We start from the raw sequence: 27,995 nt of genomic DNA, 5'->3' as shown, positions 1-27,995 counted from the left end.
CTATGACCAACCTAGTTCAGTTCAGTTCAGTTCAGTCGCTCAGTCGTGTCCGATTCTTTGCGACCCCGTGAATTGGCAGCACGCCAGGCCTCCCCTGTCCATCACCAACTCCTGGAGTTCACTCAAACTCATGTCCATCAAGTTGGTGATGCCACCCAGCCATCTCATCCTCTGTCGTCCCCTTTTCCTCCTGCCCCCAATCCCTCCCAGCATCAGAGTCTTTTCCAATGAGTCAGACCAACCTAGACATCATATTAAAAAGCAGAAACATTACTTTGCCAGCAAAGGTCCATCTAAGTTAAAGCTGTCTATGGTTTTTCCAGTCGTCATGTATGGATGTGAGAGTTGGACCATAAAGAAAGCTGAGATACCATAAAGTGCTGAAAAACTAATGCTTTTGAACTGTGGTGTTGGAGAAAACTTTTGAGAGTCCCTTGGAGAGTAAGGAGATCCAGCTAGTCCCTCCTAAAGGAAATCAGTCCTGAATATTCATTGGAACGACTGATGCTGAAGATGAAACTCCAATCCTTTGACCACTTAATGTGAAGAACTGACTCATTGGAAAAGACCCTGATGCTGGGAAAGATTGAAGGCAGGAGGAGAAGGGGACAACAGAGGATGAGATGGTTGGATGGTTGGACTCGATGGCTATGAGTTTGAGCAAGCTTCGGGAGTTGGTGATGGACAGGGAGGCCTGGCACGCTGCAGTCCATGGGGTTGCAAAGAGTTGGACCCCACTGAGCGACTGAACTGAACTGAACTGATTATAACTGGTAGTAGAAAAGAAATACAAATTGGTATCTGGATGTTGTCATTCTAAGAACATACAATGGCTAAAAGCAAAAGTTTCTGAGTTTATTCTTTTACTTTTTCCCATTGCTATCTACTAAAAATCTCTGCTTTAATGAAATCTTTGGAACTTAGCATATTTTTGTAAAGGAAAAGTGGTGCCTTTCTTGGGGACTTTAATGATAAGATTGCTATGTCTAATGTTAGAATGTAAAAACTAAAATCCACGTTGAAATTTTGTTATTTTTGTCATTCACATAGTATTTTCTAACCCTTTAATAGTTTTACTGTTTTTAAATTTAGCCATAAGTCGTTCCAAGTTTTAAGAGCCTATTGAAAAACCTACCTTTGCATAGCAACTGTTCTTGTGTTTTCTGTACACCCTCTTTTGTTGTTCAGTCACTCAGTCATGTCTGACTCTTTGTGACACCACGGACTGCAGCACGCCAGGCTTCCCTGTTCTTCACCATCTCCCAGAGCTTACTCAGACTCATTTGAGTCAGTGATGCCATCCAACCATCTCATCGTCTTCCACCCCCTTCTCTTCCTGCTTTCAATCTCTCCCAGCATCAGGAGGATCTTTTCCAGTGAGTCAGTTCTTCATATCAGGTGGCCAAAGTATTGGAGCTTCAGCTTCGGCATCAGTCCTTCCAATGAATATTCAGGACTGGTTTCCTTTAGGATTGACTGACTTGATCTCCTTGCAGTCTAAGGGACTCTCAAGAGTCTTCTCCAACACCACAGTTTGAAAGTGTCAGTTCTTCGGTGCTCAGCCTTCTTTGTAGTCCAACTCTCGCATCCGTATATGACTAGTGGGAAAACCGTGGCTTTAACTAGATGGACCTTTTTTGGCAAAGTAATGTCTCTGCTTTTTAATATCCTGACAAGGTTTGTCATAGCCTTTCTTCCAAGGAGCAAGCATCTTTTAATTTCACGGCTGACAAAGCATGGTCCACTGAAGAAGGGAGTAGCAGCATTCTTGCCTTGAGAAGCCCGTGAATGGTAGTGAAAAGGCAGCCTCTTTAGTTCAGTTCATTTGCTCCCTGTGTCTTTTCCCATTCCGTTTGAGTAGCACAGAAATCCCAGCACTTGAAACGAATCGTCCTTTGCACTTGGAGGTGGTGATGGGGTGTGGGCTTCCCCCCCACAGACACGGAGGAGTCCCCAGAAGCCCTCAGAGGTGGTGATGGGGTGTGGGCTTCCCCCCACAGACACGGAGGAGTCCCCAGAAGCCCGCAGGACACAGCGCTGCTGTTGTCCCCTGCCAGCCGGGCTCGGAAGGCGCGTGTAGGCCTGCGACTTGGAACCAAGCTGGAGCAGCCCTGGGTTGGGGACGGTGGACCCCTCAGACAGCACACCGCACCCTTGGGGGTTCTGCCTGCCTGTCCTTTGCATTTCTGCCTCAGGGCTGGAATCTGAGACGTGCTGTTAAAGACAGTGCTGTTCCCTTAACGGTCGCGGTGCTTCGTTCTTTCACAGTCAGTGATTTTTGTCTTAGGCTCTGGACCAGACGCTGTCGGTGAGCGATGCCGCGTCTATGGCAGGGCTGCTGGAGACCGTGGTGATTCTCTGGAGGAGCATTCACAGGAGCCTGGAGAATAACAAGGAGGCCCGAGTGTACACCGTCGACAAGTTTGCCTCGGTGCTGCCGCAGTACATGCGAGTGTTCACGGTAAGACGGCCGCCAGGAGCAGCGGGGCAGCCCCCCTGCGCAGGGCTGAGCCAGCTGCCGCCGGGACCCACGGCGCTCGCCCTGCATGGTGGGGCCGGGCAGCCTCCAGCCTCCGCCCCAGCGTGTGTCCAGGCGGCTCTGGTCTTCCGTTGCTAATGGCCTGCGACCCGGTTTTAGAATCTAGTTTGATGTGCTGGGAGTTGAGAGAGAGGAGGCTGAACATCCAGGACGCACCACGCCCGGGCGTGGGGCCTCGGGCGGCACCGGTGCGCGCCTGTCTCTGAGGCCTTCGAGTCGTGTCTGTGTTACTGGGGCAGACACACCGTGTGTGTATCTTCTGCTTAAGTGAAGGAGACCTCCTCTCTGAACAAAGGCCGTACTTCAGAACTAATGGAGATAAAACTGCTATGTAAAAGTCAGGTTTGTTTCCAATTACAAAGAAAGCGTGGCTTAAATATAGAACGGTCACAGGTCTTAGGAATCAGTCTTCTCTTGGGAAGGTTTACTTCTGGTTCTTCTACAACTGCTTGTGTGACCTTAGACCTTTTAGCTTTTGGAGCTGTATTTCTGTGACTGTTAGGTCTCCACGCTCCATTCTGCCGCTGAAATGCCAACGTGACCTGTTTGTGAAGGTGAAGGGTGAAGGCGGCCCCATCACTGGGACGTTTACAGGCTCAGACAGTCACACTAGGCTGAGAAGTAGATAAAACGCGGAGGAGGTCGGGTCCTGGATGAGAGGACAGAAGAACAGTGTGCCCTGGGAGTGTCTGTGGAAAGGCAGGCGGTTCATTAAGTGTTTTAATCCGGAGCGATCCTGACCAGAGAGCCTTTCTGCCTTCAGTCCATCCGAGAACCCTGTGGTCTTCCTGTCAGTGGGTAAACCGTCTGTGAGCCACGCTTAGAGCAGAATCGGGAGTAGCGATCAACTGTCTGTTGTGACGTTAAGAAAACGTTTTGTGTATTGGGAGTTGAGGGTGAGGGTGGGTTCACTCTGCCTGAATGCAGATTATTTACAGAACTGTGAGTTTGCTCCTGTTTATATTTCAGGAAAATTGTTGTTTCTCTTCCTTTTAGGACCCATTTTCTCTGGTTGTGTCGCCATCTGAGGGTATTTCTTATTAGTGATCTGGGTGACATCTGGCCTGTCGGCCATATTACGGCGACAGGGACGGTTGTGGTGAGGTGGCTGCCGTGTGCGAAGTGCCGCCGGGGGCCCGTGTGCTGTCCTCACAGGTCCCTGCCAGCCCCACCCGGAGAGCAGCCCTTCTCCCTGCTGGTCCCTGCTGGCTGGGTTGTGGGCTCTGCTGGGACCTGGGCTTGGCCAGGTAGCTCCGTTGCACTGCTCTGTCTTCCGAAGGTGTTCTGATTACTTTAAGAACTTTTCTGATTAGCTTCATTTTCTTGAGTTTTATACTGAGGACACACCAGGTACAGAGGATTGTTGTTTTTTTTCTTTCACAAGTCAGTGCCTTCACAGCAAGGACTTTCGTCTGTTCTGGCCACTGCTGTGTCCCCAGGGTCTCCTGGTACACAGTGGGTGTTTAATAAGTATTTGCACAAACGACACATCACAGAAAGTAGGGAAGCGTCCTGCGAAAGCCTGAGAAGACCCAGCACACCTGGCGCCTTGCAGGGGTCGGGTCCTGTGGTGTGCTGTTCCTCCCAGCGGCCCTGAGGTGGGTCCTGAGGGCGGGGCCCGTGGGCCGCAGCGCTCACGCCCCATCTCTGTCTTTTCCTGCCCCCAGGACGAGCGCTGCAGGGCCCCTCTGTGCGTGCTGGCGTCCCTGATGCCTGCTCCGGCCGTGCCCACCTTCAGGTGCCTGCTCCCCGCCCTCTGGTCTCCCCAGCGATGCCCGCGCGGCCTGCAGGCGGGAGGGCAGGGCAGCGGCTTCCAGGGCCCGGGGCGCTGAGCGCCGGGACTCGTCCACATGCAGGTGGGATGCGCGGTCTGAGTTGAGCCGCCGCGGAGCTGCAGCCACACGTGGCTCTGAGCGCCTGGGACGCGGGTTGAGCGGGGATGAGCTGCGAGCACAGGGTGCACACTGACTCCAGGTCTGGTGTGGGAAGAGGGCTGTGACGTGCTGCATCGTGGATTTCTACGGTGACTGCGTCTTAGTGTTGCGGGTGGGCTGGGCTGATGTATTACTGAAGTCAGTCTTCCTTTCTAGATAGGGTTACTAGAACCTTTAAAATGACACACTGGCCTGTTTTTGTGGCTCATGTTATATTTTATTGGGCAGTGTTGCTTTAGAGTGTTGATTATTAACTCAGTAAAAGTTACTTATTTTTATTCATATGTATTTAAAAATAAATGTTTTGATGCTAAACAAATTATTTCCCCAAAATGAAGCATCTTTACAGTCTGACAGAGGCAGCACAGAAGCAAAGGACTAGGGTCTGTATGTGCCTGCGGGTCCTGGCACCTCATGTCCAGGCTGCGCGGGCTTGGGTCCCCGACTCTGCCTGCAGAGTCACCATGTGTCCTGGAACTTACCCCGCCAGTGACTGTGGAAAACGGTGCATTTTTCCTGCAGTGGAGGGTGTCTGCATGCTCCCATGATAGGAAGGGTTTGTGTCCCTCGGCTTTTAGCTTCTCCATTTTCCCCACCTTTTAGGAAAATGAGTAGTTGTTATCGAGATACAGACGTGATTGTGTATGTGTGGCCCTTTCAGCTGCGGTGTGATTTCCACACTGAGGAACCAGGAGGAGGGGACCGCCGACAGGACCTACTGCATCCTGCTCGACTGCCTCTGCTCCTGGGGCCACGTGGGGCACGTCCTGGAGCTCGTCTGCGACTGGCTGCCCGAGGAGCCGCCTCAGAGCAAGGTAGGGGTCTTCCTGCTGCGCTCCGCCGGGGGCGGCGTGCCAGGGCTCACGGCTCTCCTCCTGCCGGTCTCTCCCTGCCCCTCAGGGTAACTCAGCCTCCAAGCGGAAAGTACGGGTCCAGGACCCGTGTCCAGTCAAACCTGGGCTGGCGCTGGTCTACGTGGAGTATTTGCTGACCCACCCCAAGAACCGCGAGTGCCTCCTCTCTGCACCCCAGAAGAAGCTGAACTGTCTTTTGAAAGCGCTTGAAACATCCAAGGTAGTTTTGTAGAACAGACACAGGCTCCGTGGACGTTGACTGATGAAGTCAGAGCCGAGTTTTCCGTGTTGTACTGTCGTTTTTCACCCGGGGGCGGGAGGGGACCGGGTGCACATTTCTGGGCCCGGCTCTTTCTACCAGGTCTCTTCAGAGCTCAGTGTCCTGTCCTGCCTGCCTCCGCGGGTGAGCCTGCCTGCCGGAACTGGCTGTGGGCAGGAGGCTGCCTACCACCCAGGCCCCTCGCTCTCCTCCTCGCATGGCTGTGGGGGCTCCAGCCCCCCGAGTTTGGGGCGGGCCACCCCGGGCTCTTTGTGTGCAGTCCTGTGGGTTCATCCCCTTTCTCTGCGGCTGTCTCTGCAGGCCCGCCCTGGCTGCTGCTGCCCGATTCTATCGTGCCGGAGGCCCCCACGCACTAGCAGCGGGTGGGGCGGGCGGGGGTATGGGAGGCATGAGCCAGCAGAGCTCAGTCCTGGGCCCCGGGGGAAGCGCCCATGAAGAGCTGTGGTTTTGCCACTCTGCGGGAGGCCTGGCGGAGGGAGGAGGCGTGGGCTTCTCAGGGCGCCCCGCGGTGCTGTACCTGCCCGGCACTCCGGGCCGCGGTGTCCTCGCCTCCCGTGCGGGCTGCTCGGCCAGAGCCCGGCCTGAGGAGTCCTGTTCTGCAGGGGAATCTGGAGTCCATTCTGCAGACGCCAGATGGCAGCCCTCCGCGCCTGAGTGAGGGCACCGCGCTGCGGGCCTTCAGCCTGTACTGTCGGCTGAGCATCCATCTTCAGCACAAGGTGTGTCTGTGGCTCGGGGTGGGGTGTGGGCTGAGTGGGCCCGGGGTTCCACGCTGACCTGTCTGCTCTTGTTTTTGGGCAGTTCTGCTCAGAAGGCAAAGTGTACCTGTCCACTTTGGAAGACACCGGGTCTTGGTTAGAAAGCAAAGTTTTATCTTTCATTCGCGATCAAGACGAAGAATACCTGAAGCTTCACAGGGTGGTTTATCAGCAGATTATCCAGGTTAGAAGTCTTGGGACATGGAAACCCTGCTCCATTGTGATGGGCTTCCGGGTCTCATTTCCAATCTGAACTGTGACTTCAGTCAGTAATGCTGCTTTCTTGAGTACCTACGCTAGCCTCTGAGTGTCCAGAGTTTATCTTTTGCAAAGCACAAACTGTGTAATTTTAATGCAATTTTACACAGTACAGGTAACAGGTGCTGTTTTTGGAATTACAGAACATGTGTTTCTAGATTTCCTATGGAAAGAAAAATGAGAATTGATGTGTCTTTATGGAAACCACTCTGTGAACACCTTCTCTGTGATTCACCTGGCAGCCCCTTAGGTATTAGGAGCTGTGCCAGCTGCGTGCGGCCCCTCTGGCCTCTGTGAGGAGGTCACAGCAGCGTGTCTGTCTCTCTTCCAGACCTACCTGACCGTGTGTAAGGATGTCATCATGGTTGGCCTTGGCGACTGCAAGTTTCAGACGCATCTTCTACAGTGGAGCCTTGGAATCATGCAAACAGGTACCTAGTTTGTTAAAGGACTAGTTAAGAGCGACTCACAGTAAGAAGCAGTGCCTCCCTCTACGGGGCTCTCCCTTTTGAGTGACAGACATATAACAAACTACTCCTACTACTAAGTCACTCAGTCGTGTCCAACTCCGCGCGGCCCCACACACGGCAGCCAGCAGGCGCCCCGTCCCCGGGACTCTCCAGGCAAGAACACTGTGACCCCACAGACGGCAGCCCACCAGGCTCCCCGTCCCTGGATTCTCCAGGCAAGAACACTGGAGTGGGTTGCCATTTCCTTCTCCAATGCATGAAAGTGAAAAGTGAAAGGGAAGTCGCTCAGTCGTGTCCGACTCTTAGTGACCCCATGGACTGCAGCCTACCAGGCTCCTCTGTCCATGGGATTTTCCAGGCAAGAGTACTGGAGTGGGCTGCCACTGCCTTCTCCGGTATGACAAACTGGTTTACATCAAAAAAGGAATTAACAGGCTGAGGCAGCCAGGAAGTTCATGGTACTTTTGGTACTGGCCTGACAAGTGCAGCATTTCTGGCGGGGTCTTAGGCTTCTCCTCTGGGGGCTGTGTGGTTGTGGACGACTGTGCTGCGTGGTCACCTGTCTGCTGCTCCCATCGGGTGTCCGTGGGCAGAGCTCACAAAAGAGTGCTCGCCGTCTGCCTGTGAGTCAGGAGTTGTTTAATGGCCCCCCACCCTGGGACCCCTGGGAGGTTGTTGTCACCCTGAGGATGGGGTGACAGTGTGGCCCTGGTGACTGACACCGTTGTGTCTACACCTGCCTTGGGGGAGGTGCCAGGTGGTACGTGCTGAGAGAGTGCCTGGGAAGTTGGCTGCCCTCAGGCCATCTGGGCTGAGGGTTATCTGGAGCCCCCCAGGATCGGGCAGGTTCTTGCAGCCCCTCGCCCAATGGCAGGAGGAGTGTGGGGCCCAGGCTGTCCCCTTGGCCTCGGGCCAGGCTCTGGCTGAGAGCCTGCTGCCGTGAGCCCTGCCCCGCGGCCTCCCCAGCCGCTGCCACGTAGGCACGCTCCACAGCTGGAGCTGTGCGTGCTCCTCTGAGAGCCGCAGAGGCTTGGGAAGGAGGGGTTCAAATGGCTCTAACTCAGACACTTGCTAGAAGAGACTGAAAATGGTATGACCGTTGAGCAAATCCAACAGTAAGTTTGCATTAGTCTCCTGGGGTCTTGTGTGGTCTTGAGCATCATTGTGCAGACGTCAGACATGGCTTGGCCTCAGACCCCACAGCAGCTTCCTCCCTGTGCTGCTGTCCCTGGGGTGGTGGCTGGCCTGCACCCGAGCTGGGTGCCAGTTGCCTTGCTCTGCTGTCCTGATTATATGTTTCCTTATCTGTAACTAAGGGGCTTCAGTAGGATTAATACATTATTGTTTAAAATACCCACAGGGGCTAAATATTAAATAGAAGAATTTTTTTTTGTTTTAAGATCTGACTTTTTGCTTTGTTTAATTCATTATAAGTCTCACTTTCATCTTAAATTTAGGGTCTTCCCTGGTGGTCCAGTGGCTGACTACTCCCTGCTGCCGGTGTAGGGAGCCCAGGTTCAGTCCCTGGTCAGGGAACTAGATACCACATGCCACAACGAAGAGCAGCACAGCCAAATAAACAAAAAATACTCTAAAATAAATAAATCTAAGCCTGATTGTTGAAACATTAAAAATGATTTGCGTTTGGGTAACTCAATTTGTCGTCTAGTAATTATTTCCCCTAAGGATTGAATCTGGGCTTCCCAGGTGGCACTGGTGGCAAAGAACCCGCCTGCCAGTGCCGGAGACGCGAGGGATGCGGGCTCGACCCCGGGTTTGGAAGACCCCCTGGAGGAGGGCATGGCGACCCACTCCAGGATTCTTGCCCAAAGAATCCCATGGACAAAGAAGCCTGTGGGCTGCACTTCAGGGGGTCACAAAGTCAGACACAACTGACGTGACTTAGCAGCACACAAGGATTGAATCTATTTTTAACACTTCTAAAATTCTAATTAGCTCCTTGGAAATTTTTATATCTCCGATGTAGGCGGATTTATTACATAGAATTGTCTGTTCCCCTCAAGTATAAGGCCCTAAGCTTCTAACCTTACCTTGGACCAAGCTGAAATGATCTTTGTATTTAGATATTTTAATAATCAGCACTTCCCGGGAGAGAATCTGCTATGAGCTCATTCTTTTAGAGTTTTGTTGCAAACAGAAACAGGTCTTTGGTCATGAGGCTCTCAGGCCTTTCCTCTCAGACTCGCCGGCAGTGTTGCCGTCACGTGGGGAGCAGACACGCCCCGCACCAGGGGCCGCGGGAGCCGCGCTGTCCACATGAGCTGCGTCCGTCCGCGCTGTTTGTGAGGACAGTGGCTTTGTGTCTGATAAAAGGAGCCAGTTGTGTGGATGTCAGATTTTATATTAATCTGATCAACTTGGTACTGGCTCACCAGAAACACTCCTCTAAGTTACCATGATATATGTGTTAAGTGAAAAATGTAATAATTTCAACTAAATTGTGTGATTAAACAACAGATTTTCCCAACTTTGTTTCCAGTGAAGGGATTCTTTTATGTTTCATTGCTTCTCGGCATTCTAAAAGAGATAACTGGAAGTTCCTTGACGTGGAAAACAGACTCGGAGGAAGAGGTCGCCGTGGTGTTTGACATGGTCCAGAAAGTATTTCAGCAGATGCTGGAGTGCATGGCGCGGAGCTTCAAGAAGCAGCCAGAAGAGGGTTTGCAGGTGTGGGCTTCTCCACCGGCAGGTTCAGAACTAGAGAGGCAGCGCTCAGCTGGCGGCCCAGGGCGTGGAGCCAGGCCTGCAGGCCCCGGAGCCCATGGGTGCTGTCGGCGTTGCGGGGAGGTGCCATGCAGCAGGAGGCGGCTGCCCAGTGCCCCTTTCCACTGGTGCTGCCCCCTCTCCCTGGGGAAGCGTGCTCTTGGGGGGAGGCTGGGGGGCCAGGAGCCCACCTCTGAGTGCTGGTCTGGGGACCGTGTTGGCAGTTCGGGTCAGCGGGCCATTGGCCCAAGAGCTCTTCTGCTCGGCCGGACAGAAGCAGAGAGCTACTTGCAGTAGCTTGTGAGTACTCAGCTGCTAGGAGCGCAGATTTAAAAAATGCTTCAGTGGGAGGATGTTTATGAGTTATTGAAACTTTCCATTTCATTCTGCCTTTAGCTTGTAGAGGGAATTGAAGGTCATTGGCCATATTTTCTGTTAGTTTGAAGAAGTCCTGTTTTTGATGAGTTGGTTCAGGTGTCTGTGATCTGTTCATGTAATTTGTGCCAGAATTTTTTTTTCTCACTATTGGCTGTGCAGCTTTGTTCAGAACACATGGCCTCATAGTGGGTGTCTTCCCTTAATGTCAGTGATATTTCTTCCTCTTTCGTTTTGAGAACTTTATTAATGTTGCTGATGCTCCTGTTCTCGGAGTTTTTCTCTGCTCTGGGGTAGAGTGTGTTCAAGTTACTGCCCAGGGCCTTCGGGCTGTGTGTCGTCTCCAGCACCAGAGGAGGGCGTGGGCAGCAGGGTCGTCAGGTGGGACGGGCCTCGGCCCCGCGGAGACCCGAGGAGGCTGCATCCCTGACGGTGACTGTTAAGGACTAACGGTGACTGATGTGTTTCTTGTAGCTCCTTTACTCTGTTCAGACTCCTCTGCATGAATTCATCAGCACCGTGCAGTCCTGGCATGTGGACAAGCCTGTTCACCGGGGCGTGTTCTCCACCCTGATCGCTGCGTCTGTGGTTGAGATAAGCCACTGGCTCCGGAAGGTGTGTTGTCCTGAAGCTGCTGTGTCTCGTTTTGGCTACTGAAGAGGCTGTTTTCTGCTGGCAGCACGTCTTTGTCTTTCTCTAGGTGTTTTTCAGAGCTCAGGTACCGCGGGAGGTCCGCTTCTTACATGGCTGCACCTCATGGTTCCACGGCTGGTTTGTGTTCACGGCCGTGCTCAGCGGTGAGCAGGGTGTGAGAGTGCCCTGGTGCTGTTTCTGGAGCAGCTCACATCTCTGACTGCCGTGTGATACAGAAACCTTACTTTTTCTTTTAAGCACAGGAAGTTTGAATCTGTAATATCAGTTTAGACAGATAGTTTGCTCCTAGTCCATAAAGGACTGGTCAGTTCCTGGCAGGAGCCTGTTTCATATGATTAGCCTGCTTGGTTCAAGGCTGACATAATCAGGACGATAATTCAGCTCACAATAAAGCGTGCTCTGTCATGGCCTGGAGTCCTGATGCTAGTGTGTGAGGGCATGAGCAATGCCGCAAGACAGTAAATAGCAGTGTTTTCTCTCAGTATGGAAAGGAGAAATCTGACAGGAAATACCATCGAAATATATAAATGCAAACATATAATTGGTACAAATTTTGTATTATGAAATCACAAATATAAAAGAAGTTGACAAAATTGTAGGACATTAACAGTTTCAGGCCCTCCTGAAAGCTTGAAGGGAGATCATTTTGGTTTAGGAGCGTGCTTCCTGGCCTACACACAGCCTACTAACTGGAGGCTACTCGGGCCTGTGAGGGGCACAGCTGACAGCTGAGGCCACCAGTGGCACTGTGGCCCATTCGTTTACATTTTTTCCCTATGGCTGCTTTGTGCTATGACAGCAGAATTGAGTAGTTGCGGCTGAGATCATTTTGCCAAAAAGCTTAAAATGTTTACTATTTAATATTTACTGTTTTACTGCTTTATAGAAAAAGTTTGAGTTGAGAAAACCTGATCTGGGCTAATAAGAATAACAATTAAATTTGCTTACTGTAGAAACACATTGTTGACAAAAGAAGATAATCAAAGAGTGTTTGACAGAGGGCTTGTCAAGTGACATGTGTCTTTTTTCTTCTATCCAATTGATTGACACCACTGCAAATCATGATTATGATAGCCATTGCAAAAGTTAACAAAAATAGTTATTTTGAGTTTCTGGAAAGCCTTTCTCAAGTTTGTAAGAAAGTTCAGAGAAGTATAAAATGAGTGATTAGCCCAGTCTCAGTCTTGATTCATGTTACTAACTTGACTTTTTTTTTAGGTTTCTGATACAGAAGAGCTTACCCCGCCAGAGGGTCTTTCAGGCCTTCCACCATTTTCAAGGTGTTTAATAGGAATAATAATAAAATCTCCAAATTTAGTCAGGTAATCCTTTTCTCTTTACTGTCTTCTTACTCCTGTGGCTGTAAGCTCTCAGTAACTTTAGCTCTGTTCCTTTTACTCTCAAGATATTAGCATTATACTTCTACAAAGAGAAATTATAACTTTCTGAAAGAAACGTTCATCCACATAGTCTCTGGTTATGCTTATCATAACTCCAGTTCATTTAGAGGGAAACATTTACAGCGTTACTGTGCACTGCAGCTTCTGACAGGGATGCTTGGTTAAGCGCCGTGTAGTTTTCCCGGGCACGTGCTCATCTCTCCACGTGGTGTCACCTGACCTGATGCCAGGTGTCTTGTGGCACATGCAGCACTGACGGGCCACACGAGGGCGAGTCCTGCAGATAGCTGGTACCTGTGGACTTTCAGTAGTGGATATGTTTGCTGCAGACTTCAAAAGCATCATTTCAACAGCTGTGAATTATCTTTCAATAGCACATTAAATCTTTCTTATGATATTATAAGTATGCAGAGGGCTTCATTCACTTGCCAGAACATCGCTGTTCTCTTTCTAGCAGCAGCATCTGATTTTAGTGTCTCACCTGTGTGATTTGTCATGCTTACAGTGAAGAGTGTGGAAAGACTTTAATCACTTTCCCATGTTACTGACACGTGGTATTTCCCATTCTCTGAAAACTGGAATTCATGGTGCTTGATGAATCTGACAGAATCTGGTCCACTGGAGAAGGGAATGGCAAACCACTTCAGTATTCTTGCCTTGAGAACCCCATGAACAGTATGAAAAGGCAAAATGATAGGATACTGAAAGAGGAACTCCCCGGTTGGTAGGTGCTCAATATGCTACTGGAGATCAGTGCAGAAATAACTCCAAAAAGAATGAAGGCATGGAGCCAAAGCAAAAACAATACACAGTTGTGGGTGCGACTGGTGATAGAAGCAAGGTCCGATGCTGTAAACAGGAATACTGCATAGGAAACTGGAATGTCAGGTCCATGAATCAAGGCAAATTGGAAGTGGTCAAACAGGAGACGGCAAGAGTGAACGTCGACATTCTAGGAATCAGCGAACTGAAATGGACTGGAATGGGTGAATTTAACTCAGATGACCATTATATCTACTACTGCAGGCAGGAATCCCTCAGAAGAAATGGAGTAGCCATCATAGTCAACAAAAGAGTCTGAAATGCAGTACTTGGATGCAATCTCAAAAACGACAGAATGATCTCTGTTCGTTTCCAAGGCAAACCATTCAATATCACAGTAATCCAAGCCTATGCCCCAACCAGTAATGCTGAAGAAGCTGAAGTTGAATGGTTCTATGAAGACCTACAAGACCTTTAAGAACTAACACCCAAAAAAGATGTCCTTGTCGTTATAGGGGACTGGAATGCAAAAGTAGGAAGTCAAGAAACACCTGGAGTAACAGGCAAATTTGGCCTTGGAGTACGGAATGAAGCAGGGCATAGGCTAATAGAGTTTTGCCAAGAGAATGCACTGGTCATAGCAAATACCCTCTTCCAACAACACAAGAGAAGACTCTACACATGGACATCACCAGATGGTCAACACCAAAATCAGATTGATTATAGTCTTTGCAGCCAAAGATGGAGAAGCTCTATACAGTCAACAAAAACAAGACCAGGAGCTGACTATGGCTCAGATCCTGAACTCCTTATTGCCAAATTCAGACTTAAATTGAAGAAAGTAGGGAAAACCACTAGGCCATTCAGGTATGACCTAAATCACATCCCTTATGATTATACAGTGGAAGTGAGAAATAAGGGACTAGATCTGATAGAGTGCCTGATGAACTATGGGTGGAGGTTCGTGACATTGTACAGGAGACAGGGATCAAGACCATCCCCATGGAAAAGAAATGCAAAAAAGCAAAATGGCTGTCTGGGGGAGGCCTTACAAATAGCTGTGAAAAGAAGAGAAGTGAAAAGCAAAGGAGAAAAGGAAAGATATAAACATCTGAATGAAGAGTTCCAAAGAATAGCAAGAAGAGATAAGAAAGCCTTCCTCAGCGATCAATGCAAAGAAATAGAGGAAAACAACAGAATGGGAAAGACTAGAGATCTTGCCAAGAAAATTAGAGATACCGAGGGAACATTTCATGCAAAGATGGGCTCGATAAAGGACAGATATGGTATGGACCTAACAGAAGCAGAAGATATTAAGAAGAGGTGGCAAGAATACACAGAAGAACTGTACAAAAAAGATCTTCATGACCAAGATAATCATGATGGTGTGATCACTGACCTAGAGCCAGACATCCTGGAATGTGAAGTCAAGTGGGCCTTAGAAAGCATCACTATGAACAAAGCTACTGGAGGTGATGGAATTCCAGTTGAGCTCTTTCAAATCCTGAAAGATGATGCTGTGAAAGTGCTGCACTCAATATGTCAGCAAATTTGGAAAACTCAGCAGTGGTCACAGAACTGGAAAAGGTCAGTTTTCACTCCAATTCCCAAAAAAGGCAATGCCAAAGAATGCCCAAACTACCGCACAATTGCACTCATTTCACACACTAGTAAAGTCATGCTCAAAATTCTCCAAGCCAAGCTTCAGCAATATGTGAACTGTAAACTTCCTGATGTTCAAGCTGGTTTTAGAAAAGGCAGAGGAACCAGAGATCAAATTGCCAACATCCGCTGGATCATCGAAAAAGCAAGAGAGTTCCAGAAAAACATCTATTTCTGCTTCATTGACTATGCCAAAGCCTTTGACTGTGTGGATCACAATAAACTCTGGAAAATTCTGAAAGAGATGGGAATACCAGGCCACCTGACCTGCCTCTTGAGAAACCTATATGCAGGTCAGGAAGCAACAGTTAGAACTGGACATGGAACAACAGCCTGGTTCCAAATAGGAAAAGGAGTATGTCAAGGCTGTATATTGTCACCCTGCTTATTTAACTTATATGCAGAGTACATCATGAGAAACGCTGGACTGGAAGGAACACCAGCTGGAATCAAGATTGCCGGGAGAAATATCAGTAACCTCAGATATGCAGATGACACCACCCTTATGGCAGAAAATGAAGAAGAACTAGAAAGCCTCTTGATGAAGGTGAAAGTGGAGAGTGAAAAAGTTAGTTTAAAGTTCAAGATTCAGAAAACTAAAGATCATGGCATCTGGTCCCATCATTTCATGGCAAATAGATGGGGAAACAGTGTCAGACTTTATTTTTTGGGGCTCCAAAATCACTGCAGATGGTGATTGCAGCCATGAAATTAAAACACCCTTACTCCTTGGAAGGAAAGTTATGACCAACCTAGATAGCATATTCAAAAGCAGAGACATTACTTTGCCGACAGAGGTCCATCTACTCAAGGCTATGGGTTTTTCCAGTAGTCATGTATGGATGTGAGAGTTGGACTGTGAAGACAGCTGAGTGCCGAAGAATTGATGCCTTTGAACTGTGGTGTTGGAGAAGACTCTTGAGAGTCCCTTGGACTGCAAGGAGATCCAACCAGTCCATTCTGAAGGAGATCATCCCTGGGATTTCTTTGGAAGGAATGCTAAAGCTGAAACTCCAGTACTTTGGCCACCTCATGTGAAGAGTTGATTCATTAGAAAAGACTCTGATGCTGGGAGGGATTGAGGGCAGGAGGAGAAGGGGACAAAAGAGGATGAGATGACTGGATGGCATCACTGACTCGATGGACATAAGTTTGAGTGAACTCTGGGAGTTGGTGATGGACAGGGAGGCCTGGTGTGCTGTGATTCATGGAGTCGCAAAGAGTCGGACACGACTGAGCGACTGAACTGAACTGAACTGATGAATCTTGGCTATTATTTGTTTTTCTATAAAGTATTAAGATATACTATAGAGTAATTGCAATTGTTTTTTACTTTTTTGCAGGTCATTTTTAGATGAATTGAAGGCATGTGTCATTTCTGAGGATATTGAAGGCATAGTATGTCTCACAGCTGTTGTGCACATTATTTTGGTAATTAATAAAGGTTGGTTGAGTCTCCTCTTGTATTGTTTGGGATACTGCTGAGTGTGTCTTACATAGATCCTCTTTAGAATGTTTGGGAACGAGTACCCTGCCCAGGCTCTCAAGGCGCTTTCTCCCAGCTTTCCATGTCCCACACGTGTGCTGTCTGCCTGGGCGTCTGCTGTGCAGCTGCCCTGTACCAGCATGAATCACAGTACTTCCCTAACGCAGCTCCTGTCCACTCTTCCCAGGACCCATTATGTCTCCTTCTTTGTACCTCAGACCAAATTTCTGTTGATACGTCATTTATTGCCTTTGCCGTGTATGTTTAAAAGTCAGAATCATTTTTGCCAATGATAGTGTGTTTTGGTATTAATGTTTTAGGTATCTGTGTTTCGCTTTAACTGTGTGTACTCTGAGTATCCTAGCCAGTTGAAATACTATTGGAAAAATGATCAGAGATACCTCTGAGATACTTACCAAAGTGTAAAATAGAGTAATAACCCTGCAAGTGACTACGGTTGGGTTTCTATATTTTTTGACAAGTTTTAGTAACGTTGAAATTATTTTCTAGGTATTATGCATAGGGGGCTCTTCGCAAAACAAGTTATTCCTATAAGCATGAATGCATAGTATGGCTATAGATTCATGACAGGAATTTGTAGCTAGTGTGACCCCAGCCGGGAATCTGGAAAGACTTGCCTGAGGGCATGTCTACTGGGCGCCAATCGACAAGGTGAGGGATGTTCTCCACATAGAGGGTGTGAGGTGACTGAGCAGAGTCTGCGGGTGAGGGACGTTCTCCACGTGGAGGGTGTGAGGTGACAGGAGAATCTGTGCTTGAGGGACGTTCTCCACACGGAGGGTGTCAGGTGACTGAGGAGAGTCTGCGGGTGAGGGACATTCTCCACACGGAGGGTGTGAGGTGACTGAGCAGAGTCTGCGGGTGAGGGACGTTCTCCACGTGGAGGGTGTGAGGTGACTGAGCAGAGTCTGTGGGTGCAGGACGTTCTTCTCATGGATGTGTGAATGGAGATTGAGGAGTGAATGAGCACCTAGTACTTAATAAGTACTTAGACGTTAGCCAAGCAGGAGATGATTCTGAAATGTGTTAGTTTCATTACTGTTGAAGATGGTGATGATCAAGTCTGATGGCACGGGCAGCAGAATGGGATCATGCCTTTGAAAACTACCTCAGATGTGAGAAGTGTTTTTGTAATCCCTTACTGGATCTTCTAGCATCCCTTTAAAGGAATTATTTCTGTTCCACAGGTCAATGATGCACTAACTTAGGTGAGGATAGGAGGCTTTGTCTTAACTAAAATTGTACCTGCATTGAAAAAGTACGTGTACTTTTTGATTGATTGTGTTCAAAATTTTTCTGTCTTTAACAGGTAAACATAAGACTTCAAAAGTGAAGGATGTTGCAGCTAGTATTGAGAGAAAACTAAAGACATTCATGGAAATTACTCTGGAGGAGGATAGCTTGGAAAGGTAAAGCAGCAGCTACACACCAGCTGTGATTATCTGGACTCTCCCAGGTGCTCCTTCATATATTAGATCTCGCTTCCATTTCTGCTAGTTGCAAGCAGGTAGAGAACTGGGGATTGAAGGGACAGAAATGTTTCTATTGGCGAGACCCCTTGGGCATGTTTTAATTGCGTCCCCATTCTGTCTTTAAAAACAAAACCAAAACTGTTACTGGTGAGATTCTGCCCTGGAAAAGTGAGGGCGTACAACTCACTTTATATGACTTTAAATCTAAGCAGGTTATATTTGGTGGTTTGCTATATTTTTGAAACCATGGATATTCATAGGATATAATTATCTGTTTACAAGTATACATGATGGGAATGGGAAGATCGCTCCAGAGACTGAAGAAACATGCATTGTTTTCCACTTTCTGGGTGGCCAGTTGCTGCCACATGGACTACTAAGAATGTGTTCATTGCTCTGTTTTTCCCAAGTATTTCTGTTGCTATGTACAGTTTTTGACATGCTGTGCAATGTCCTGTGGACTCTTTTCTGAATTGTGTCTGACTCTCGACCAGCCATAGAAGCAGTGCTTTCCTTCTGTTTTCTGAACACCGTATGGTTAGGTATTACAGGGCTTTGAACCAGGTAATTAGTTTTATATAAGCCTGGGAAATAAACCACTTTTCAGATCTACTTTCTCCTTAGAAGAAAGGCTTTCAAAATCCTAAATTGCTGACTTTTAACAAAGACAGTCTTTTCTTCTTGCCAATCTGTAGACCTGTCTTTACTTTTCTCACCTTACTGCATTAGCTAGGGCTTCCAGTACAATACTGAAAGGGACTGGTGAAAGGACCCACTTGTCTTATACAAGATTTTAGTGGGAACGCTTCCTGTTTCTCACCATTAAGCACAATGTTAGCTGTAGACGTTCTTTATCAAGTTGAGGATGTTCCCGACTACTCCCAATTTACAAATAGTTCTTATCATAGTGGGTGTTGGATCTTGTCAAAAACCTTTTCTGCATCTACTTACCAGATCATATCATTTTTCTTTTTGAGCCTGTTGATGTGATAGGTTACAGTAGTTGATTTCCAGATACTAACCCAGCTTTGCATACCTGGGATAAATCCCAGTCGGTCATGGTATGTAATTTTTTAATATACTGTTGAGTTTATGTTTTATTGAGTGTTTTTGCATCTGTGGGATTTCCCTGATAGCTCAGTTGGTAAAGAATCTGCCTGCAATGCAGGAGGCCCCAGTTCGATTTCTGGGTGGGGAAGATCCACTGGAGAAGGGATAGGCTACCCACTCCGGTATTCTTGGGCTTCCCTTGTGGGTCACTTGGTAAAGAATCCACCTGCAATGCAGGAGACCTGGGTTTGATCCTTGAGTTGGGATGATCTCCTGGAGAAGGGAAAGGCTACCCACTCCAGTATTCTGGCCTGGAGAATTCCATGGACTGTATAGTTTGTGGGGTTGCAAAGAGTCGGATATGACTGAGTGACTCTCATGAGGGAGATCATTTTGTATTTATCTTTCCTTGTAATGTTTTTGTCTGGCTTTGCTACTAGGGAAATGCTAGCCTCATAGAATGAGTTAGAAAGTATTCCTTCCCTTCTTTCTTCTGAAAGAGACTGTAAATAATTGGTAAACTTCTTCCTCAAACATTTGGCACAATTAATTCATCAGTGAATCCATCTGGGTCTGTTGCTTTGGAAGGTTATTAATCATTTATTCAATTTTTTGAGATCCTGGTCCCATTCCTGGGTCAAGAAGATCCACTGGAGAAGGGATTGGCTACCCACTCCAGTATTCTTGGGGTTCCCTGATGGCTCAGCTGGTAAAGAATCTGCCTGCAATGTGGGAGACCTGGGTTCAATCCCTGGGCTGGGAAGATCCCCTGGAAAAGGGAACGTCTACCCGCTCAAGTATGCTGGCCTGGAGAATTCCATGGACCGTACAGTCCATGGGGTCGCAAAGAATTGGACACGACTGAGTGACTTTCACTTGCTGTTCAGATTGTCTATTTCGTCTTGAAATAGTTTTGGCAGACTGTGTCTTTCAGGAATTTGGTCCATCTCATCTAGGTTGTCAACTTTGTGGGCATAGTATTCCTTAATTATCTTTTATAATGTCCATGGGATCTGTAGTCATGTCCCCTCTTTCATTTCTGATATTAGTAATTTGTATCCTCTTTTTTTTTCCAGTCTGACTAGAAGCTTGTTGGGCTTTCCTAGTGCCTCAGTGGTAGAGAATCTGCCTGCCAAGCAGGAGACCTGGGTTCCTTCCCTGGGTGGGGAAGATCCCCTGTCGAAGGGAATGGCAACCCACTCTAGTATTCTTGCCTGGGAAATCCCATGGACAGAGGAGCCTGGTGGGCTTCAGACCACGGGGTCACAAAGGAGTCGGCACAACCTAGCCACTAAACAACAAAGAGGCTTATTGGTTTTATTGATCTTCAAAAGAACCAGATTTTAGTTTCTTTGATTTCGTCTATTGATTTCTTTTTTTAAATTTTTTTGCTTTCTGTCCTAATTTTTATTATTTTTTGTCTTTTGCCTGCTTTGGATTTAATTTAGTCTTTTTTTTTTTTTTTTTTTTCTGGCTTCCTAAGGTAGAAGCCTAATTACTGATTTTGGATGTTCTTTCTTTTCTAATATATTCAGTTGGTGCCTTAAATTATTATTACCCATTAAGCATTGCTTTTGCTGCATGGCACAAATTTCTGTGTTACATTTTCACTTAGTTAAAAATATTTTAAAATCTCTCTTGAAGTTTCCTCTTTGCCCATGTGCTCTTTAGAAGTGTATCATTTAATCTCTCAGTTCTCCAGTTATGTTTCTGTAATGGATCTCTAGTTTAATTCCATGTTATCTGAGAGAAGACACTGTGTGGACTTCCATGCTTTTAAATTTATTCAGGTGTGTTTCATGGCCTAATGCGTGACCTATCTTGGTGAATGTTCCATATGAGCTTGAGAAGAACGCATGTTTTACTGTTGTTGGGTGAAGGCATGTCTAAATGGCAGTTATATCCTGTTGGCGGTGGTGAGTTCATCTCTGTCTTTACTGATATTCTGCTTGCTGGATCTGTCTGTCTGTTTTTGATAGAGGGGTTTTACTTTATATATTTTGTTATCCTGATATTAGGAGCATGTGAATTTAGAACTACTATATCTTCTTGATGAATTGACCCTTTCACTTGTACGAGAGGTCCATCTTTTTCTCTAGCATGCTTTTCTCTAGCTATTTCTCATGCTTTTTCTCTAGCATGCTTTTCTCCATAGAATCCATTCTGTTAGCTATTAAGACGGCTCCCCGGCCTCGTCTGGTGAACATGTTCAGAGTGCTAGTGGTGTTTTAAGGAGGTAGAAACCCCACAGTGACAGGACAGCCTGAGCACCAAGTCGGGTTCCTGTCAGGGTGTCGGTGTGATGGGTTGGAGCTGGTGAGGGTTATAGTGAACGCTGAAGCATGGAGGAGCTATGCTCCCACTGGGGAGGACTTGCAGCCCGAGGCTGACCCTCACTCCCGGGAGGGAGAAGCCCTGAGGCCTCCTGGGGGCACGCTGCCCATCTGGTCCCTGGGAGCTCAGGGGGCTCGTGCACACAGCAGTGCTGAGAGCTGCTGGGCCAAGCGAGCCTCACTGCGCCCACGCGCTACCCCAGCCAGCAGGCACCGTGGAGGGCCCGGAGGGCCGGGGCTGCAGTGCCACCTCTGCGGTCCGGCCTCCCGGTGAAGGCAGGGCCTTGTGGGGAGCCCTCCAGTGGCCCTGCTGACCTGCTTGGTGCCATGCCTCGGTGACAGGCAGCCAGGCACTGGAGGAGGGGGCTGGAGTGTCCTTGGTCTTGCACCAAGCACACGCGTTGAGCTACATGCTTTATTCTGGAGACTGTTGACTGTTTCCTGTGCAGTTTAAGAAGGATCTTTGAGGGAGAAACCAGCAGACTCTAGGTTTTATGAACCTGTTTTATTTCTGCGTCTCTGGGGAAGAGGAATGTGAGCTTCTGATTTGGAGGAAACTGAAGAGTGTGTGTGTGTTTCTGAAAACACTGTCACCATTTACTTGCTCAGTCGTGTCTGACTCCTTTACAACCCCATGGACTGTAGCTCACCAGGCTCCTCTGTCCATGGGATTTCCCGGGCAAGAATTGGTTGTCGTTTCCTTCTCCAGGGGATCTTCCTGACTCAGGGTTCAAACCTGTGTCTCTTGCATTGACAGGCAGATTCTTTACCACTGAGCCGCCTGGGAAGTCAGGAGAGGGAGGCAAAAAGCCTACAGCACCCGGTATTCCCAGGTGATCCCCTATCCAAGTACCAATCAGGCCTGACCCTGCTTAGCTTCCGAGATCAGACAAGATCGGGCACGTTGCGGGTGGTATGGCTGTCGACAACTGGGCAGTGCAGATATTCAATAAGGCTGTGAGAATTACAAACCAGATAATGACAAGTAATTGTCATAGGACATAGTCATAACCTCAGAAATGTGAGCCTCTTACAGGATTTCTTTGTTAGAAATACCTTCTGTAAGGACAGTTTTTTTGAATAATATGGTATGAACGGCTCTGCGGGACATTTGCACTTGCACAGGCATTCAAGGCTAGTACTTGGATTGTGTTATTAGTTAACGTTGACAGAAAAAAGGCCCTAGAAGTTCAGAACTTACTCTATGGAAAAGAAAAGAATATTCATAGAATTTAAAAACAGGCATGTAATATTTAGAGGGCTAATGGCTGAGCCCTTGACAAGAGTCATGAGTCAGTTGGAGTCAGTGACTAAACAACAAAATGTCATGTTTTGTTTATTCATTGTTTCTAGAACTACATGCAGTTTTCTCTGCTGAGCTGATACACAGATGGCAAGAAAGAATTCTTCCCTTTAAGGCGGAAATGTCCTAAAAAAGCAAATAGGTAGAGGCTGAAATACTGGCTTCCTTCTTAAATATTCAAGAAGCACACTGTAGAAAAACCAGTGTTTGAGGGAAAAGAAGAACCTAAAAACCAAAACATAAAGATCAATGTAATGGAAGATATGCAATTAAGATTTAAGACTATATTTTTAAATATTATTTATTTTTGTCAACATAGAGACGTTAAGGCAGGTTTGCCTTCAAGGCTCTAGGAGCCCTTTGGTCCAGTTAGAGCTTAAGGCAGTGGGGCGTTAATGGGGAAGTGAGTGCTTTCTAAGCAGACACACCAGGCGTCTCTGCAGGGGGGTCAGTGTTTTGTTGACTGGTCCGTTGGGTGCTGTCCTGTTGCACTTTCAGAGCCTCACCTGCCGGGAGAGCCAGGCGGGAGGGAGCAGACGCCTGTGCGCTGCTGTGCTGGCGGTTTCCGCGGGCTCCATGCTGCCCACTGCCTGCTGTCTCCACACCCCGTGGCGTCCCGGGGCGCAGACACACATGACGGCACGTGTGCAGTGGCGGAGAGTGAGAGAGACAGGCAGGCAGCCATCGGTGAGGCAGCAGGGCTGGGCCAGCCAGACACCGATAGGAGTCTTTAAAGAAAAGACCAGCTGCAGCCCAAACTAAAAGCCCTTCATTGGAAACACAGCTGATGAACCAGAGCCTCAGCTCCTCGGGGGTCCAAACAGCCTCCATGCAGGGCAACCCGGAGCAGGACAGACACCGCTGCAGAGGAGGGTCCTAGGGGAGGCAGCCGTGCAGCCACCGTGGGGAGAGAGTTTCATGGCTAAAGACACACGTACTTGTAAAGGTTCTTTTTTGTTGTTGTTTCTGTAACTAAGCTTTAGACGGGACTGGAGAAAAAAATGACCGTAACACAAGTCCACGTGCCCATGCACAGTGCGGCCGAGCCGTACCGAAGCGTCAGCGTGGAGGGCAGAGAAAGGATTACTGCGGGGCCGCACAAGGAGGTGCGTGGCTCGTGCCTTAGAAACACCAGACTCCCCAAAACCTGTCAGCAAAGCCCTTTTCTAGGCAAGCTGAGGGGGGGTGTGGTTGGTTGTGGCAGCCTTCTTGGTGTCAGATCCTTTGTCCTTGAGGTTGGGTCATGGTCAGGTAACAAGGTTCCTGTAAATCTCCACCTCACGAATGTTCTTCTCTGTTCTGACAAGAAAAGGCATGGTCCCAGGACACACATGTCACCCTCTGAGGGCACAGTCCTGGCTGAGGAGCAGGGCTCAGCTGGCGGCTCCGTCAGGGCTGGGCCATCCCCAGACCCTGCTCAGCTCTCATCCCCGAGACAGCCAGGCACTCAGGACCCAACTGACACTCGACTCCTCAGGTGGCTGAAACGGGGGGCGATGGGGGGCAGTTCCTGCAGACTGCATCCATGCAGACCACTGCCGCTGTGAGGGTGCAGACACAGGCGTGGGGCGAGGCTCACCACTGCCCTGAGGTCTGGGCCACGGCCGGCGGGGGTCCTTGGCGAGGGCTCTGGAGCCCCAGATAACCTGCTGGTCCAAGGTGGGGTGAGCCGGGGCACCAGGGACAAGGCCGGGGCCCGCCTCTTGCCTCGCTTGCCACCCAACAGCCACCATCGACAGCTGGTTGAATCGGCTCTAATAGTCACTCACGGACAGGTGGTGCCTTAAGGGAATCACCGTGGTGCCAACCCGTGGCTGAGCAGGACGGCTCACCATTGGTCATTGGCAGGTGATTGCTGTGGGCAGAGCCGCTGCGGCACTGCCCAGTGGCTGAGTGGGACCGCCAGTGGTGGCATGCCCACTTGCTGGGTGATGGGGGTGTTGACGGCACGCAGCAGTGACCATGTGCGAGGGCGGTGCTCTGCCACAACGTCACACCTGAGTCTGAACCAAATCCCTGAATTTTGAGACAAAGAAACGTCTTAAAAACTTTTATGTTGGCCTCTACGTGGCCCCTTGTGAAAACTGGGACACGTGAGTCTTACTCGAGATGTGGCCCTGCTGTGGAAACGCACAGGCTCCGCTGCTGGTGTGCAGGGGCCCTGAGCTGCGTCGGCGACGCTGTGTTGATTACAGGTCGACTTCCTTCGGTGTATGGAGTCAGGTAAAATACACTGCTGGCTGTTGGACAGCACAGGTCCTCACTGTGTGAGCCCACTTGTATGCAGGCAGCTCCAGGGGTAAACTTTTACTCTGGGACTACCCTGCCCTGGCTGGCTGAATCTGTGCATGTGGGAGCCGTGTTCTCAGAGAGCTAAGTTATATTCAGATTTTCCACTTCGCAGAGGGTTGGCATCCCAAACCCCTGTGTTGTTCACGGGCCACCTGTATTTCTCGAATTTCACCTGATTTCTCCTAATCTCTCTGAATGTGGCTACTAGAAAATGCCCAGTTACTCTGAGCCTGTCTTGATACTGTTCGAGGCAAGACTCGGGCAGGCCCGAGTGCCTGTGACAGCTCCAGGCCGAAGAGGGAATAAGCTGAGGCCATTTGGGGCCCAGACCGTGCCTCGTCTCAGCAGGGAAGCAGAGGTTGGCTGGCCCACACCCTCTGAAGGAGCTCAGGGAAGGGAGAAGCAAGGTGAGGGGCTGACAAGCTGCCTCGCATCTATGAGCCCCCAGCGTCACCGGGGACGGGGGTGCAGGGGTGGGAGGTGAGGGGTGTGCGGGTCGCGGGCGATAGAGGAAATGGTGCGTGTCATGCGCTGTTGGGGAAGTGGGCCTCGTCCACTGGTGCTCAGCGGGCCACTGACTGGGTGTGGGAGGGGCGCCCAGGCCGCACCGCTCGCCTGAGCGTGTCAGCACCCTGAGCGGGGCCTCCTGGGGCCAGGGCGCGGCCTTGTGCCGGACGGAGGCAGCGCACCGGCGAGCGCGGGCCCTGTGAGGTGCTCTGCCTGTCCGTCTGTCCTGGGGTGAGCACGGGCCCTGTGAGGTGCTCTGTCTATCTGTCCTGTGGCAAGCGCGGGTGCTGTGAGGTGCTCCGTCTATCCTGGGGCGAGCACGGGCCCTGTGAGGGTGCTCTGTCTTCCTGTCCGTCTGTCCTGGGGCGAGCACGGGCCCTGTGAGGTGCTCTGTCTGCCTGTCCATCTGTCCTGGGGTGAGCACGGGCCCTGTGAGGGTGCTCTGTCTGTCTGTCTGTCCTGGGGCAAGTATGGGCCCTGTGAGGTGCTCTGTTTGCCTGTCCGTCTGTCCTGGGTTGAGCATGGACCCTGTGAGGGTGCTCTGTCTGTCCGTCTGTCCTGGGGCGAGCACGGGCCCTGTGAGGTGCTCTGTCTGCCTGTCTGTCTGTCCTGGGGTGAGCACGGGCCCTGTGAGGGTGCTCTGTCTGTCCTGGGGTGAGTATGGGCCCTGTGAGGGTGCTCTGTCCGTTTGTCTGTCCTGGGTTGAGCACGGGCCCTGTGAGGGTGCTCTGTCTGTCCTGGGGCAAGTATGGGCCCTGTGAGGGTGCTCTGTCCGTTTGTCTGTCCTGGGTTGAGCACGGGCCCTGTGAGGTGCTCTGTCCATCTGTCTGTCCTGGGGCGAGTATGGGCCCTGTGAGGGTGCTCTGTCCGTCTGTCTGTCCTGGGTTGAGTGCGGGCCCTGTGAGGATGCTCTGTCTGTCCATCTGTCCTGGGGCGAGCACGGGCCCTGTGAGGGTGCTCTGTCCGTCTGTCTGTCCTGGGGCGAGTATGGACCCTGTGAGGTGCTCTGTCCTCCGTCTGTCCTGGGGCGAGCGTGGGCCCTGTGAGGTGCTCTGTCTGTCTGTCTGTCCTGGGGCGAGTATGGACCCTGTGAGGTGCTCTGTCCTCCGTCTGTCCTGGGGCAAGCGCGGGCCCTGTGAGGGTGCTCTGTCTGTCCTGGGGCAAGTATGGGCCCTGTGAGGGTGCTCTGTCCGTTTGTCTGTCCTGGGTTGAGCACGGGCCCTGTGAGGTGCTCTGTCCATCTGTCTGTCCTGGGGCGAGTATGGGCCCTGTGAGGGTGCTCTGTCCGTCTGTCTGTCCTGGGTTGAGTGCGGGCCCTGTGAGGATGCTCTGTCTGTCCATCTGTCCTGGGGCGAGCACGGGCCCTGTGAGGGTGCTCTGTCCGTCTGTCTGTCCTGGGTTGAGTGCGGGCCCTGTGAGGATGCTCTGTCTGTCCATCTGTCCTGGGGTGAGCACGGGCCCTGTGAGGGTGCTCTGTCTGTCTGTCTGTCCTGGGGCGAGTATGGACCCTGTGAGGTGCTCTGTCCTCCGTCTGTCCTGGGGCAAGCGCGGGCCCTGTGAGGGTGCTCTGTCTGTCTGTCTGTCCTGGGGCGAGTATGGACCCTGTGAGGTGCTGTGTCCTCCGTCTGTCCTGGGGCGAGCACGGGCCCTGTGAGGTGCTCCGTCTGTCCCGGCGCCTGGCCGCCCCGCGTCTGTGAGGCGGGTCTTACTCCGCCTGCTGCGGGGCCCTGGCCGCTCCCGTCCCCTTTGTGTGCTGCAGACTGTCGCGCACCCGCCTGGCGAACGTGAGGCCGCGTTTCCATCGCTGACTCTCTCTTTCTGTGTTTCAGGTTTCTCTACGAATCCTCATCAAGGACTTTGGGAGCACTTTTGAATTCATAACCAAGCCAATGTCTTGGTCATGTAAAAATAGAGGAAAAGGACTCTACAGAAAGTGAGACGACTGTATTTTTCTAGTTTTTTAACGTTAACAACCCACATAATAGAGAAGAGGCAGGGCTGCTTTGGGGTGGGTGTGAGTGGAGACCTCAAAGGTCTTGACATTTGTGTGGAGCGCCTGCACGAAGGATACGTTTCATTTAACAGGTCTAGGTGTCTCTGGTGCAGAACCCCCATTGCATGAAGAAAAGACAATTTTCTAGCAAGCCCGATTGTTGTAAAAATGACTTTCATGTATCATATTGCTTGCAGACTCTGAGTAATAAAGTGGTGGCAACACCTGTTTGTGTACTTAATTGATGAACACTAGTGCGTGTCTTCCCTCCAGGGACCAGGGCTGCGCTCTGGGCCGGGCCTGGCCCTCCGCCAGGGGCAGCGGTGAGACCCATGGCGGGGCCGGGTGGGTGTGGGGAGGAGGCCACCCTGGGGCCTGACGCAGCCGCCCCCTGCCCCCGGGCATGGACGAGGCCCTGAGGCTGTGCGCACACGGACCCAGTCATCCAGCCTGACTGCTGAGCCAAGAGCCGCCCTGGCTGCGTCCCGCTGACTTCGTCTCTGCGCCCCCGTTACTGGGGTCTCCACGTTCAGATCCCGATAGCCCTGGCTCGGTCCAAGGCCAGCAGCCTGCATCCTGGGCGCTGCGTTGAACGCACGCACGTTCGCTCTCAGCCCCAGGAGGAAGGCGGGCAGTTCCGATGGCACAGGGCCTCTGCCCCTCCAAGAACGGCCTGTGCAGCGATGGCGCTGAGGGGAGGCCTCCCTGCAGGGCGTCTGCAGGCTGAGGCGGGCTGCTTGTCGCAGCTAACTCTGAACATGAGACCCTGAACACCTTTGCTGCTTAACTAAGCCATGGTTTATATTGGTGAATGGCCTTTCTTTTCTTTTTCGCCCTTGATTTAGTTTCTAGAAGAGTCAAGCCTCAT

At 50.1% G+C, this 27,995-nt stretch overlaps 1 protein-coding gene and 1 pseudogene across 2 annotated transcripts in view; one reads left to right on the top strand and one right to left on the bottom strand.

The window, feature by feature from the left end:
- NCAPG2 (non-SMC condensin II complex subunit G2) overlaps window positions 1–27,351 on the top strand; it is a 72,479-nt gene extending 45,128 nt beyond the window's left edge. For both annotated transcript variants that reach the window (XM_019959384.2, XM_070788514.1), the window contains exons 16-28: window positions 2,288–2,461; window positions 4,207–4,277; window positions 5,135–5,288; window positions 5,374–5,547; window positions 6,210–6,326; window positions 6,409–6,549; window positions 6,955–7,054; window positions 9,594–9,781; window positions 10,667–10,807; window positions 12,065–12,168; window positions 16,014–16,114; window positions 17,487–17,586; window positions 26,964–27,351. In XM_019959384.2, the coding sequence (XP_019814943.2) occupies window positions 2,288–2,461; window positions 4,207–4,277; window positions 5,135–5,288; window positions 5,374–5,547; window positions 6,210–6,326; window positions 6,409–6,549; window positions 6,955–7,054; window positions 9,594–9,781; window positions 10,667–10,807; window positions 12,065–12,168; window positions 16,014–16,114; window positions 17,487–17,586; window positions 26,964–27,015 (1,617 nt within the window). In that variant the 3' untranslated portion in view covers window positions 27,016–27,351. The remainder of the gene's footprint in view (window positions 1–2,287; window positions 2,462–4,206; window positions 4,278–5,134; window positions 5,289–5,373; window positions 5,548–6,209; window positions 6,327–6,408; window positions 6,550–6,954; window positions 7,055–9,593; window positions 9,782–10,666; window positions 10,808–12,064; window positions 12,169–16,013; window positions 16,115–17,486; window positions 17,587–26,963) is intronic.
- Window positions 21,841–21,959, bottom strand: LOC139182864 (5S ribosomal RNA; annotated as a pseudogene).
- Window positions 27,352–27,995: the final 644 nt, after the last annotated feature.

The sequence above is a fragment of the Bos indicus genome, chromosome 4 (assembly GCF_029378745.1).
Source record: "Bos indicus isolate NIAB-ARS_2022 breed Sahiwal x Tharparkar chromosome 4, NIAB-ARS_B.indTharparkar_mat_pri_1.0, whole genome shotgun sequence".
NCBI classification, from domain to species: Eukaryota; Metazoa; Chordata; class Mammalia; order Artiodactyla; family Bovidae; genus Bos; species Bos indicus.
This window is presented reverse-complemented; position numbering and strand designations above follow the sequence as displayed.